The 13,234-nt window shown below is 44.1% G+C and overlaps 1 protein-coding gene across 3 annotated transcripts in view; it reads right to left on the reverse strand.

The window, feature by feature from the left end:
- Positions 1-13,234, reverse strand: part of Atp10d (ATPase phospholipid transporting 10D (putative)) — a 94,472-nt gene that overhangs the window by 23,001 nt on the left and 58,237 nt on the right. For all 3 annotated transcript variants that reach the window (XM_075943131.1, XM_075943129.1, XM_075943130.1), the window contains exons 12-16: positions 11,848-12,445; positions 11,220-11,326; positions 9,363-9,489; positions 7,511-7,695; positions 496-802 (exon numbers count right to left, since the gene is read on the reverse strand). In XM_075943131.1, coding sequence (XP_075799246.1) covers positions 496-802; positions 7,511-7,695; positions 9,363-9,489; positions 11,220-11,326; positions 11,848-12,445 — 1,324 coding nt within the window. The remainder of the gene's footprint in view (positions 1-495; positions 803-7,510; positions 7,696-9,362; positions 9,490-11,219; positions 11,327-11,847; positions 12,446-13,234) is intronic.

A 13,234-nucleotide genomic window follows, 5' to 3' on the forward strand; every position in this document is an offset into this window, starting at 1 on the left:
GCTACTATGGACCCTCCTATTAGATGTAAGCTCTATAAGAAAGGTATCAGGTACAGATACTGCTTTATAGCTATTGTCTGGGATGGGGGAATCCTGATACAACTATGCCACTTGAAAACACCCATTGAATGGATACTTTATTGTTTTTGTATACCTTAACTTTCCTCAAGGTAGAAATCCTAAAGTTTTCAGTTCCTGATTCGGTATTTAATTCTAGGTAAACTAAATTGATTTGGGGTCTAAGACATAACCCAAAGAATATTATCATACTGTTCTATGAGGTGCGTCCCTAACATCATGTTCACAGCAGGTGGTCACAGAGGCAGGAAGGGAGGGAAATGGTACAGATAGAAGCGGAGGGGAGCAAAGTACAGCAAGAAGAGGAAATACAGAACTATAATGTTAGACAGAAGGAAGGACAGGCAAAGGATCAGCCCCTGGAGTCACGCAACGGAGAATGCCGGGCAGGGTGTCCACCCTCCCACCTCCACTCACCAATGGCCAGGGTCATCACGTGAAGATGGTTACGAACCAGTTTCACCACCTCACTCTTTTGAAGGGGCGTGGCTCGGCAGCAGACCACAGCTTGGCACTGTGAGGTCAGCTCCAGGAACTGCCTTTGCACACTCTCCTGCAGGGCAAACTCCAGGGTCTTCCCAGTGATAACAAGTCCAGCCCTTCCAGAGCACTGGGGGTCGGGAAGATGACGGGAATCCTTTCCTAGTGAGGCTGGCTCAGGAGAGGCTTGAGTTCTCTTCTGAAGTTCTTTCAAAATTGCGCTCATCAGCATCTCACAGGCACCCTTGAACAAAGAGCGAGAGACAGTTAACCTTGGGGCGCTGCTGGAGAATTGGCTCAATTTTTCATTCTCTTTCTTTAGCAATTGCTGGATCAGGGCTGCCTTGGGTAGTGAACTGTGGGTTACTTTCAAAGAGCCCACTTCAAAACTTCTCAGCCTTGCAGGTCTTCCATAGGCTTCTATGGACGTGAGGCGGGTTAAGAATAAAGAAGCACCTCAAACACAATTCTCCAGCTAAAATGTCTATGTAGGATGTAAGTTCCAACACATCAGTCCCATGCAGGCTCTCTGGTTGGCAGTTCAACCTCTATGGGCCCCTATGAGCCCAGGTTAGTTGATTCTGTGGGTTTTCCTGTGATGTCATTGACTCCTCTGGCTCCTACAATCTTTCCTCCCCCTCTTCTGCAGGATTCCCAGTGCTCGGCATAACTCTGTTACAGTTCTGTATTTTGGTCTTCTTATGGGAACAATGGGAGCAGGGCTATCTCTGTCTCTTTTACTGGCTTTTGGGACCCTACTCCTCATACTGGGTTGTCTGGTCTAATTTTTATAAGAGGGACATGCCTTGTTGCGGGATATTTAAGCAAGCTCTGTAAAAATATGCTGCTGTTTTGCCTTGTCTGCCTAAGGCACCTGATTAGTTTAATAAAGAGGTGAACGACCAACAGCTAAGCAGGGGAGGTTAGGCGGGACTTCTGGGCAGAGAGAGGAATTCGGGATGAAATCTAGGCAAATGTCAGGGAGACGCGGAGCAAGTTGGATGTACAAAATGGATGAGAGATAAATAGCCATGTGGCAGATGCAGATGAATAGAAACAGGTTAATTTAAGTTATAAGAGCTAGCTGGGAACAAGCCTATGCTAAAGGCCAAGGTTTCACAGTTAATAATAAGTATTCATGTCATCATTTGGGGACTAGCAGCTCCAAAGAAAGTCTGATAGGAAATCCAACTACAGTGCCTCACTTCAGCCTGATATACCGTGTTTGGTTGATATTCGTAGGCGGCTGCCTTTTCTGAAGAGAAACTGAAGAGGAGTGGATGGGGGCAGAGCAGAAGGGAGGGACTAGGAGGAAGGGAGGGAGGGGAAACTGGTAGGGTTGTAAAACATGACAATAATAAAAAAAAATCATCAAAAACAATCCATCAGGTAGGCAGCGTCTCTTCCCCAGAAGTGTATCTCAAGAGCTGCCAGGTCTATTCCACCAACTCCCACTTGTTTGGCATTAAGCAAACACACAAGCTCTCTGAGCCTCAACTTTCCCAAATGCAGAAGGCACATGCTACCTCCATCCTAACACTGCTGCAAGGACCAACCGGAATGCAGACATCTAAGGCCGGGAGGGGCGTTGTCATCTTCTTTCTGTTTAACACATTAATCTACTTATAAACATTTGCTGGGAAACCGTATGAGTGAGCATTGGGGGTTTGGGGGACACATCCTCACGGAGTTTGCATTCTGGCCGGGATGTCCTTAGTGGTACACATCAGGTTGGTGTGCATCTGTGCTCTACACGACACAGGAAATGCTTGGAGGGCAGTCATTCCTTATGCTCTACTGGGCTTTTGTTGTTGCTGATCTGGAGGCGGAACCTTGGGCCTTACACATATTATGCATGTGTTCCGTGGCTGAGCCACGCCCTCAATCCCTTAAGTGACATTTGAATCCTGTATGGTGAAAGAAAAAGCACATCCTGGCTAGAGAGGTGACTCAGCAGCCGAGAGCATTTTCTGCTCTTGCAGAAGATCAAAATTCAGTTCCTGGCACTCACGAGAGGCTCACAGATACCTGTAACTCATTTCAGTGGGATCCGACATATTCTTTTGGATTCTGTGTGCACCTGCACTAACACATGCATAAATTCATGCATGCACACACGCGTGTGCACACAGACACACACAATTTAGGTCCTTTCAACACTCATTAAATATCCGCTGAATGGATTCTACTCAGGATGATTAATAATCAACCTACCCAGAAAGCATTGTGTCAAATGATCACTAAAGCTAGACCTCAGGTCTAGAATCAGGAGACTTAAATCTACACACCCAGTTTGAAATGGCTTGCTGATTCAAGAACATCCCATGTGTAATTTTTTTTTAACTTTTAAGTGCTGCCTACCAAGCATTTCTTAGCTTATAATAGAATACAAGGAACAAAGGAAAAGTAGGAACTGATTAGAAAGTATGATGCAACCAAGATTAGTGACTTTATGTATAATCATCATGAGTGTAGTTGGAAGAGCACTGGGGCCTTTAAGAGGTGGGGCCCTGTGGATGGTCATGACCCCATGGCCACCCACATGAAGGAGTGGGTGCTGGTCTTTGGCAATGGGCTAGTCTACTAGGAACAGACTAGTTCCTCTAGAAACAGATGGGGAAAGGAGTTGGCCTGCTCTCTCCTTACTCTCCCGCTTCCTCTCCTCCTGTGTGAGGTTTCTCACCGCTCACCATCTGTGCCCATAAGCCCATGCAATGCTCTCCACCATGGGACACCTACCAGAAGCTGTGGCTGGCACCTTGCTGATGAGCTTCCAACCTGTGGCTAAATAAGCCTCTCACCTTCTCTACAGCTCCCAGCCTCACAAGTTTAGTTACAGCGCCACAACGTACAGTCTAGATCCAGCTTTAAAACGGAGTTACTCAACTACTTAACCTTTGAACAAATGACCCCATATACCTCTAAAGCCGTGAAAAAACACGCATGCTTATTAGTGATCAAAATTACAATAGTAAAAACTGTTTGTACAAGTTTTTTTTTTTAGTTTGATGAAAATAATATGGCACAATTTAGAAAGCAGCATACTTGGTAGTCTTTAAAAGAATATTCAAAGAATATTCAATATGAGGTGGTGTTTAGGGGAACATAATATAACTACAATAATATAAGACAGCCTTTGCAGCATTAATAGTATATGGTACAGTTTACAATCTAGATATAATCTTCATAACAGAGCTGTGAATCACCTGTGTTGATCAATTGGCAATGTATCGTGTGTGACCACAAGCCTATAGGAAGTAAACCAAATGCCCCTTGGGATAGAGAGCAATTCCTATTCATTAATCCAGGTTCAAGGTAATGCCATAAAACACAACTCCAATTGTAGGAAGTGACTGTTTCTAAGTAGTGTGCAAATTTCAGTATGATGAAGAGACCAAATTCAATGCTAATTATTATTTCATACTTGATAAAAATCAAAATACTCTGCCTATAAAATGAGTCGATGTGCACTTGTTACAATTGTCAAGTGAGGTCATGCATGGAAAGCCTTCTAGAGCTTCTAATAAAGATGTTAGGTTATTCTTAGGAGTAAAGTTTTATAAGCATACAACATAAACTGAAGGAGCAGTCTTGTGTGTGTGAGGCAGTACACAATGTTAGGACATGATAATGAGAACACACACACACACACACACTCCCTGAAGACGGACATGGTGAAGGCTTTTAAGTGGGTACAGTTTTGCCTTCACTTTGCCAGTAGTGGAGTTCACACAAATTTATGAAGTCGCCACACAGACATGACGTCAGACAGCCCAGAACTAACTGGCTGCTAAGTGTCTCCTTAGCATGTTACAGAAGAATTCACCACAAGAGGGAACAGGCTTTGTGATCTGAGCCCTCTTTAGCTTTTGTGGACTCCTAAGGAATAGAGATTGGAAAAAGGACATATTTACAGACTAGTGACTGAGTCACAAAACAAAATTAAATTATGTTTACTGTTTTAAGCTATATAGTCAATTCACAAATATGAAGTTAATTATTAGTAGCAACTAATAGTGCACCAAATACTTCTTGAACTGGTAGTTTTAAATGTCTTCCAATATAAATTGTGTATTTATAAATAAATTTTATAATCCTGCTGCTTTTTACCAATCAACCTAAGTCAACAGATCTATCTATCTATCTATCTATCTATCTATCTATCTATCTATCTATCTATCTTTTAAAAAACTAGAAGAGTTTTACATGTTTTTATCACAAAGAAATGAGAAATGTGTGGGGAGGCAAATAAACTTAATCTGATTTAGACATTACAAAATCCATACATGGAACACCACATAACACCCCGCTAATGTGTGCAATTTTTTTTCACGTACCAGCTAAAAATGAGTTTAGTTAAACCAGAGAGACGGATCTGTCAGCAAAGCATTTGCAAGCTTCAGGACCTGAGTTCCATGCCCAGAAGCAGGGTGAGAAGCCTGTGCATGGGGCGCTGCTTATGAGGCCAGCAACATGGAGGCAGAGCCAGATGCAAGCAGGCAGATTCTGGGAACTTGCAGGCACATCAGCGTAATCCAACCAGAGAGCACCAAGCCAAGAAAGACCCAGCCAAAAACAAAACAAAACAAAACAAAACAAAACAAAAAAACCCAAAACCAAACAAACAAGCACACAAACCACACAAACCAAGGTATATAGCCTCTGAGGACCAACATTAGAAGTTGAGCTCTGGTCTTTACATGTACAAGCACACTCATGCATATGTGTGCACACTTGCGTGCATGTACATATACACACAATTTTTTAATTAAAAAAAGGAAGCCGTTGCAGATATTAGAAACTTAACAGCATGCCAGTTAGAACACCTAGCTGAGTGACCCACTTAAAGTTATATTTATTATTTCCTAGAAATAAAACACTCTACGGCAACCTTTTCACTCTTTGGCGGCACTGATATTTGGACCAGAATATCTTTTGGTTGTGTGTGTGGCTGTTCTGTGAGGTACAAGATATTTGGTAGCATCATTGACCTCTGATAACTAAAACCAATAGCATCCACCCTACCTCAGATGTCCCAGTTTACAATGTCTTCAGGTCTTGCTAAGTATCCCTGAGGACCAAAGTCCCCAGTTGCAAAGAGTGACTGACACATTCGACCTGAGTGATGCTAGGCCCGGCTTCTCATGATGACACAGATCATCATGTCTATTCTCACAGATATTGGAAGCACTTTCCCGATAAATGCAGGGAGTCCCAGGCCCATGAGGCATGCTACATTATGCTTGGTTTCCCATGCATGCAGACTTGGAGCTATCCGGAACAATGCTCGAACTGTCAATATGCTTTCTCTGAGGGAAGATTTTTAATATTTTACCTTTTCTAAAAGGCTTTCACATTGTTTGAATGTTCAAGAATTACCATGTGTTATAATTTTAAGATAAAAGTTTTTCGTGTCTAAAAAGCTCTGAGTCAAATTAAATACACAAATAATTGCTTTATTTTACTTTTCATTTGTTTGTTTACTGATTTGATGTGACTATGTGAGGGTGTATGCGTGTGTGCCCATGCCATGGTGTATGTGATGGTCACATGCAACTTTCAGGAGTGAAAACTGGTTATCTCCTACTAGGTTGGCTCCAGGGACCAAACTCAGGTCCCAGGCTTGGCAGCAGCATTTTATCAGCACTAATTAATTTTATTTTATTTTTTTAATTTTAGGATTCCAAATCTCTCAACAGACATCTAGCATTTTTTAAGTGTTGCTGGCATTGAGACCATCTGCAGGAGGAAATCCCAAGTCTACAGAAGCCCTTCACAAAACTGATGTCGGCAGGGGACATTTCCTCGTTTTTGCCTCATAACCATGTCAAGGCATAGGTGTTACTGTCCATGATGGGAGAGGAGGAAGAGGCCACACAGGGCAAATAACTCCCCAAGGACCTATGCTTGATCAGCAGTAGGTAAGCATTTCACTAGCTACTCAGGGCACATCCATTCTGAGCCACTGAAATGATTCTGTTCCTTGACGGGACTGGGTGCTGACTCTGGTTAGGAATGTGGCCCCAGGTCTGCCATAAAAGAGAGCTCAGTCTGTGTTAGATAAGGGCAGCGTTCTTTCCTCAAGACACATTACGGAGATGAGTGTCACGGGAGGCTTAGCCATAAAACAGCTACCCCAAAGTGGCAGGGTCTGCAGAACCTGCTTCCATGAGGTGGCACAGAAGACATCACAAAGTCAGGATGCTGTGACAGAGTGATGGCTTTCACACGGAAGCGGGGAGGCAGGCGAGCTTTCAAGCAAAATAAACAGTATGCACACATCTCGGAGTGTGTCTCTCTGCTAGGGGCGTGTGTGGAATGCCCACTTACTTATTCAAATATCCATCCTAGTGATTAACTATAGCTTAAACAAACAAACAAACAATAAATAAATAAATAAATAAATAAATAATGGGCTATCCAAAATCTTTTCACCTAGCTTTATCTTAACACCACATCCCCTTCATTTCTACAATGTTGGGTGCTCTTAGGAGCAGTATCTAAATTTACCACTAGAGGGCAAGATTACACCGAGAGCCTAATTTTAAAATTGATCATAAAAATATCTAGTTACTAAGAAAAATTACTACCTCCTTCCAACTCGAAAAGGAGGTAGGTTCCTGTCTCAAAAATTTCATATATATGTATTCTCATTTTTGTCTGTTTTGTCAACTCCCTGGTCATACAGTGAGAATGGGGAAAGGGGTACCCAAAATAAAAAGGGAAGACCTTTTTTTTCCCCTAATGCTTGTATTCATCCATGATGCCCCTGAATAAGGCTTTTAGAAAAACTATGGTATCCTCCCAAATACGAGCAAGGTCACCCGGGAGCATAACATCAAGGGCTGGAGACGGTCAGATGAGCTTTCTTTTTCCTTGCATACATCAGTCGCCTAATGCCCCATCGGCTTTTGAGTTAAAAGAGTATTTGGCTCAGCATCATCGTGCATACTTTACTCTGCGTATTGAGGATGAAGAGCTTGTCATCTGGCTCCAGGAGTTTGCATGCATACGCTATGTTGACAGCTGTCTCCTGCTTGTCCCCTGTCAGCATCCAGATCTTGACACCAGCTTTGTGAAGGGCTTCTATCGTCTCGGGGACTCCCTCCTGCAGACGGTCTTCAATGCCTGTAGCACCTGAAAAGTAATCAAACCCCCCAAAAAAGGTTGCTTAGAAATTAGAGCCAGCTAGGACTCACGAGACCACTCATTGAATCCTATCCATGGGACACTCAGCCATGAACTATATATAAACCGCTCCAGTAGCTTCCAGAGAGCCAAAGAAAGCAGTTGAGTAGACATAAAATACCAAGGATCGTGGTGGAGTTATCTAACTCATTCTCCTTTTGGTTCGTATTCTTATCTACAAATTAAAGAGCCGATTCTCTGCTTTGATTAACCTGGCCCTGAGTTCTACAGTTCTATGAAATTTCCAAGGGTGAGGGCAGGCTCTTAAAGAGCCCTCTTGGCTACAAGATACAATGTCTGTTAGGGATGCTCCCCCGACCCTTTGAGACAGGGTTTCTCTGTGTAACAGCTCTGCCTGTCCTGGAACTCGCTCTGAAGACCAGGCTGGCCTCGAACTCACAGAGATCTGCCTGCCTCTGCCTCCCGAGTGCTGGGATTAAAGGCTTGCGCCACCACCGCCTGGCTAGGATGCTCTTTCAAAATGTCAGTCTACAATGTCCTTTTCTGGGACTGGATGCAGCCCAGATGTGCTTTGGAATTCATGTCTTTCCCACCAGTGATATGCTATACATTTTCTAATACCTGTTAGTCACACATATTTATATTGCTATAGAAAAACCAGCAGATTTTCATGTTAATTGGAGTATCGATACTAAAAATAGTGTTACATTAGTTCGGGGTTGATTTTGCTGCCAACTGAGTTTTGGCATTAGACCTGGAGCCTTATTTCATTTGCAAACGCAGATTAGGGAGCCTACATCTAAGCTACTTATGCCATCATAAAGAAATTATTAGTGTTTTAAGGGGACATGCCTAATCTACTTGACAGATGTAGTGAGATCATGCTTCCACCTAGACAGAGGCATGGAGTTCAGAGGGGCTCTCTTGGCGCTCAGCCCTTCTATCAGAATCTACATCTCAGCTCCAAGCCAGTGTTTCGGAACCGGACGGCCCCTCAGAGTGACTCAGCAGGCTTTCAGCAACTCCAGTGTCACGGTCACACACAGACCAACAGCCCTGGACTGTTTATAGCTCTTTAAGTGATTCCCAGGTGCAGGCCAACCTGATACGAGAGGTGTCCGTTGCACAGTTTGGGTTGGGATCAGGAAAGAGAAGAAGAAAAAGAGCCTCTAAGCTCACTTGCAGGTACAGAATAAAGGACATGGACCCGATACATGGGGAAAAAAGTTTCTTGCTTTTCAGCTCATGTCTAAGCCTTTGAGCATGAACACGTCACTGCACTACTGTGGGCCCTAGTTCTTCTAAATAAGATGTATGTCTGCTGTAAAGATGTAAGAAGACAACACATATCTAAGGCTTCCCTCAATCCCTTGCAAGACACTTGCAAACCCCCCCTCTCAGACTCAGATGTTTGCTTGGCTTTACACGCCGTGTTGGGTGGTCTGGTTTTATACCTTACCAAGAATGCCTACCCTGTGCCCACCACAGGCAAACTGAAGCAGACCACAGGTCTGCAGGCACTGGAACACGAGAAGAGATCAGGACGGACACCGTAGTGAGAAGCATGCATGCTCACTAGATCAAGGGGACTGGAGAAGAAGAATGGATTCACAGGCAGAACTCTCTGTGCAGGGGCAACAGCACCTTTTACTTACCGAGTAACGTGAGTTTGGTCTCCAGTCGCATGGCAGATTCAACTAGCAGTTCTTCCCTGTTGTCGATGCTGGTTTCAGCTAAAAAGTGATCCCTCAGCCACTCTGTGTATTCAGGGTCACTCATAACCTAAGAGAGGGAGAAAAGAGGCCAGGAGTCAGGCCATTTAACTTTGCAGCATCTTGCCAGGACTGACAGGTGGCAAAATTCCATGCCGACAACTTCATTACTAAATTTCCCACTCTGGGCACACTTGTGTCTGACGCATAGCCCTTCAGCACAACGACACAAGAGTCCCAAACTCTGATCAAGCAGACACAAGTCTGCTGATGGAGAGACATCACAGCTTAATCTTCTCGGGACATTTTAGACACGATCTTTGGTGAAAGGGGGTTAGCCTATTTAATTTAACCTCCTGTTGGTGGTTAAATCTGGGAGCGTTCTAATGGTGCAGCTAAGAAAATGTCAAGATTGTTTATTTGAGGCATGCCGCAGCCACCAGCACCTCAGAGGTCTTTGAAGATTCATTAATATGGTTAGCTTCAGAAAAGGTAAAACAAGAGTCGCCCTCTAGGAAACGCAAGGTCTTGGTTCTAACAAAACTTTATGCAGCTCTTGGAGAAGGAACCAGAGTCTTCCTATCACGGAAGTTGCCATCATGGGTGAATCTGCATTTCGGGTCTTAAAAGCAGGGCTGAGTGGAGGGTGCTAAGTAATTTTTCTCTCATTTACTTCTTTTTTCCTGCCAGGTAATTTGGTTTGGGGAAATATACCATCTATTGGACTACATCCAAGTGAGAAGCCAGAGCCCAGAGCTGATTCGACCATGACACTCCCCCCCAACCCCTTCTTGAACCAGTGGCATTTGGTCCTTCATGCAGCTGGTTGCCTGGAGGTCCCAACAGAGCTAGTTCCACTTTGCCTCCCACAATAACTAAGAACTAGTCAGTGAGAGGTTTTGGCAATTAAAAGTCCCCAAATCACTTCTGAGGCTCTGGTTATTTCTTGCTATTCAACCTTTCATCTAGAAGTGACAGGCCGTGTCTTAAAGTTGAGTTGAAAGATCAATTTATGGGCAGATAGAAAACAAGACAAAGCAAAACTACCAACTCTTTATGAAAGAAAAATGAAAGCTTCTCTCTGGTTATTTTTTTCAAAATCACATTTAATGCTAACGGGGCGGGGGAACATTATACAAAAGGTTCTGGGGGAAATATAATAAGATGTTGGGATTTTACTTCCAGAAAAACAACTGCTTTCCACGCAAAGCCACTTGTGTGTAATGTGGGATGCATGAGATGTGTAAGAATTCTGAGATTAGAACACTCGGGCACCTGCCAAAAACCTTTGGGGACAGAAACCTGACCCAGTAGTATATAGAATGAAGAGGCTACATAAAGAACCCTTGTTAAGTCGGGAGTGAAACTCCAGCCCCCGGCTCCCATCCCAGCCCCCTGGCCTAGGAGTTGCATTGGTTTGGACTTCAAATCCCAGGATGCCAGGTCCCGACCCCTCTCTGGGGGAGGGTCAGAACCACCCCCACAGGGTATTTAAGTGGGCTCACAGAGGAGAAACACATGGTTCCGGGTTTGCATGTGCTCCCCACTTTCCCATCCCCCTGCCATGCGCTTGGCCACCCGAGAGAGCCGTATTTAATAAAATGATGGGCATTTTAATTTGGTTTGATCTGACCTAATTGGATTTCTTTGCGCCAGCCGAGCTGCCGGTTTTAGGATTTTTTTTTTCTCACAGCCCTAGTCCGAGAACCTCCCTGGTATCTGGACTGGGATTGAGGTCCAATTTCAGTGATGATGGGCAAACCAGAAGAGGCGAGCCTGGAGTACGCCGGGTAGTCTCACCTTCTTAGCGATACACAAGGTACGCAGCCCCCGTTTGGCGTACTCATCCAGGTGGCTCTGCGTCTTCTCCCTTATGATCATCTGTTGTTTTTCCAGGTTTGTTCCATCTGAAACCATGAACAGAAAATCTTTATTCCTGCCAGGCTGCCCAATTAGACTTTTTTTTTCCCTTTGAAAAATGACAGTTTAATCCATAATAAACAAAAGGCATTTTTGCTTTGAATCTCAACTGTGTGTCTAGGGAAGGAAGTCAGCAGCGGAATTCTTCACTTTCTCTCCCCCTGGGCAGAGGAAGTGGCAAAGCTTTGATACAAACGCTGCCATGATGGGTCAGCGCTTCCTGTTCTCCGGGGCACACCTCCCTTGGTAGGCCACAGAATGACAGTATGGCTCTCAGGAGCCCGTTATGAGGTTTATGATATCCATTTCCCCAAACATGCAGCCTTACAGAGGGTGGATTACAGATCCAAACAACCATGGTTACTACAGCTTCAGAAGACCCCTGCCTTCCCACCTAACCCTAGGCAGCCTTTTCCCTTTCCAAGTGCGTCTTCGTAGCCTTTACCAAAGAGTGGCGGCTGACACCCCAGCCCTTCTGATGGCCACCATGACAACTGTGTGAGCCTACCCGGGGCAGCCACCGCCAGCAGCTCCATGATCACAGAATCGGCGCCCTTTGTATACACCACGACTTCTTTCGAAAGAGGATGCCGGACCACCACTGACATTCTTTTCCTTACCGAGTCAAAGGGCAGGATGTGTAACAGTTGAAATGTTAATGAGCCCAAAGCAGCAAAGTCCACCATGACCTGCTCTGGGGTCCGAGACTGTAAAGTGCAACGGTAAGCCCTGGCGGCGTACACCAAGGCTGCTTCATCTGGGCTCTCAGCTTCATAGCACAGGTTGGAGGCTGAGGGTGGTGGCCCAGCTATGGCTTCAGCCGAGCCAGCGGCACTGTTTCGTGCCTCAGTTTCTGTACAGCATGATGAATTACTGGCCTGGGAGCTTTCACCCATCCGGGAAGACTCATCCTCCATAGGAGGTGACAGTTTTGTTCGATTAAAAAAAGAGATTCTGCTCACAAAGGCAGAAGGAGTCCCAGATGTCGGGTCTTTCCCACTGGCAAGAGATGGTGAACTAGATCTCCGGACAGACAACTTCTGGAAGATGTTTTTAATCTCTTCCAAAGATTTGATGGGCATTCCAGTCAGTGAGGAGAGCCCAATCTAGGAAAGATAATGAGGGAGGATTCAAAAACATGTACAAAATTAAGTCATCACAACTGCCGGAAAAATGAGACATGAAAAAGTCTTACCTGTCAATCTGCTTTCTCCCTAGAAATTCCACAGCAAATAGAAAGACATAAAAGCCACTGGGGACAAGAATGTGCCACACACAATGGCATTATACATGCCTCTCACAACTGAGAACAAAGGATACAAAACGCTAATATTGGCCTTTCTTATAGAATTTGTTCTAAGGAAATAATTCTCCATGTATAATATCTATAATCTTTATTGGCAGAGCTTAGTGATAGCAATCAAAAGCCAACTGAACCAGGTACAGCATAATCTCAGCACTTGGAAGGCAGAGGCAGGAGGATCCCAATGCAAAGCCAGGCTGGACTCCATAGTGAGACCCTGTCTCAAAGAATCAGCTATGAAACCATCCACCATCACTAAATTAAGAATTCAAATTAATTAAATAATCAGTATCAAAACAAAACGTCTTGAAATTTATTTTAAAGTGATGTTTATAGACAGCATGGATATATTCTTAGAAAAGTTCAATGCTTTTGGAGTATTACAGGAAAAGTTCAGAAAACAGTAAGAGAAGATAGAAGAACAAAAAAAAAAAAAACAAAAAAAAACCAAAAAAAAACCACGCACCACCACCAAGTTCATGGGAGGAAATCAGCCAAAAAGCTAACAGAATACATCTTTCCTCTTTTCAGAGCCTACAAAAGGTTACGTTTACAACAAAGCTGGTCCTTAAATGAAAGCCAGTTAAAGAGG

This window comes from Microtus pennsylvanicus, chromosome 12 (assembly GCF_037038515.1).
Source record: "Microtus pennsylvanicus isolate mMicPen1 chromosome 12, mMicPen1.hap1, whole genome shotgun sequence".
NCBI classification, from domain to species: Eukaryota; Metazoa; Chordata; class Mammalia; order Rodentia; family Cricetidae; genus Microtus; species Microtus pennsylvanicus.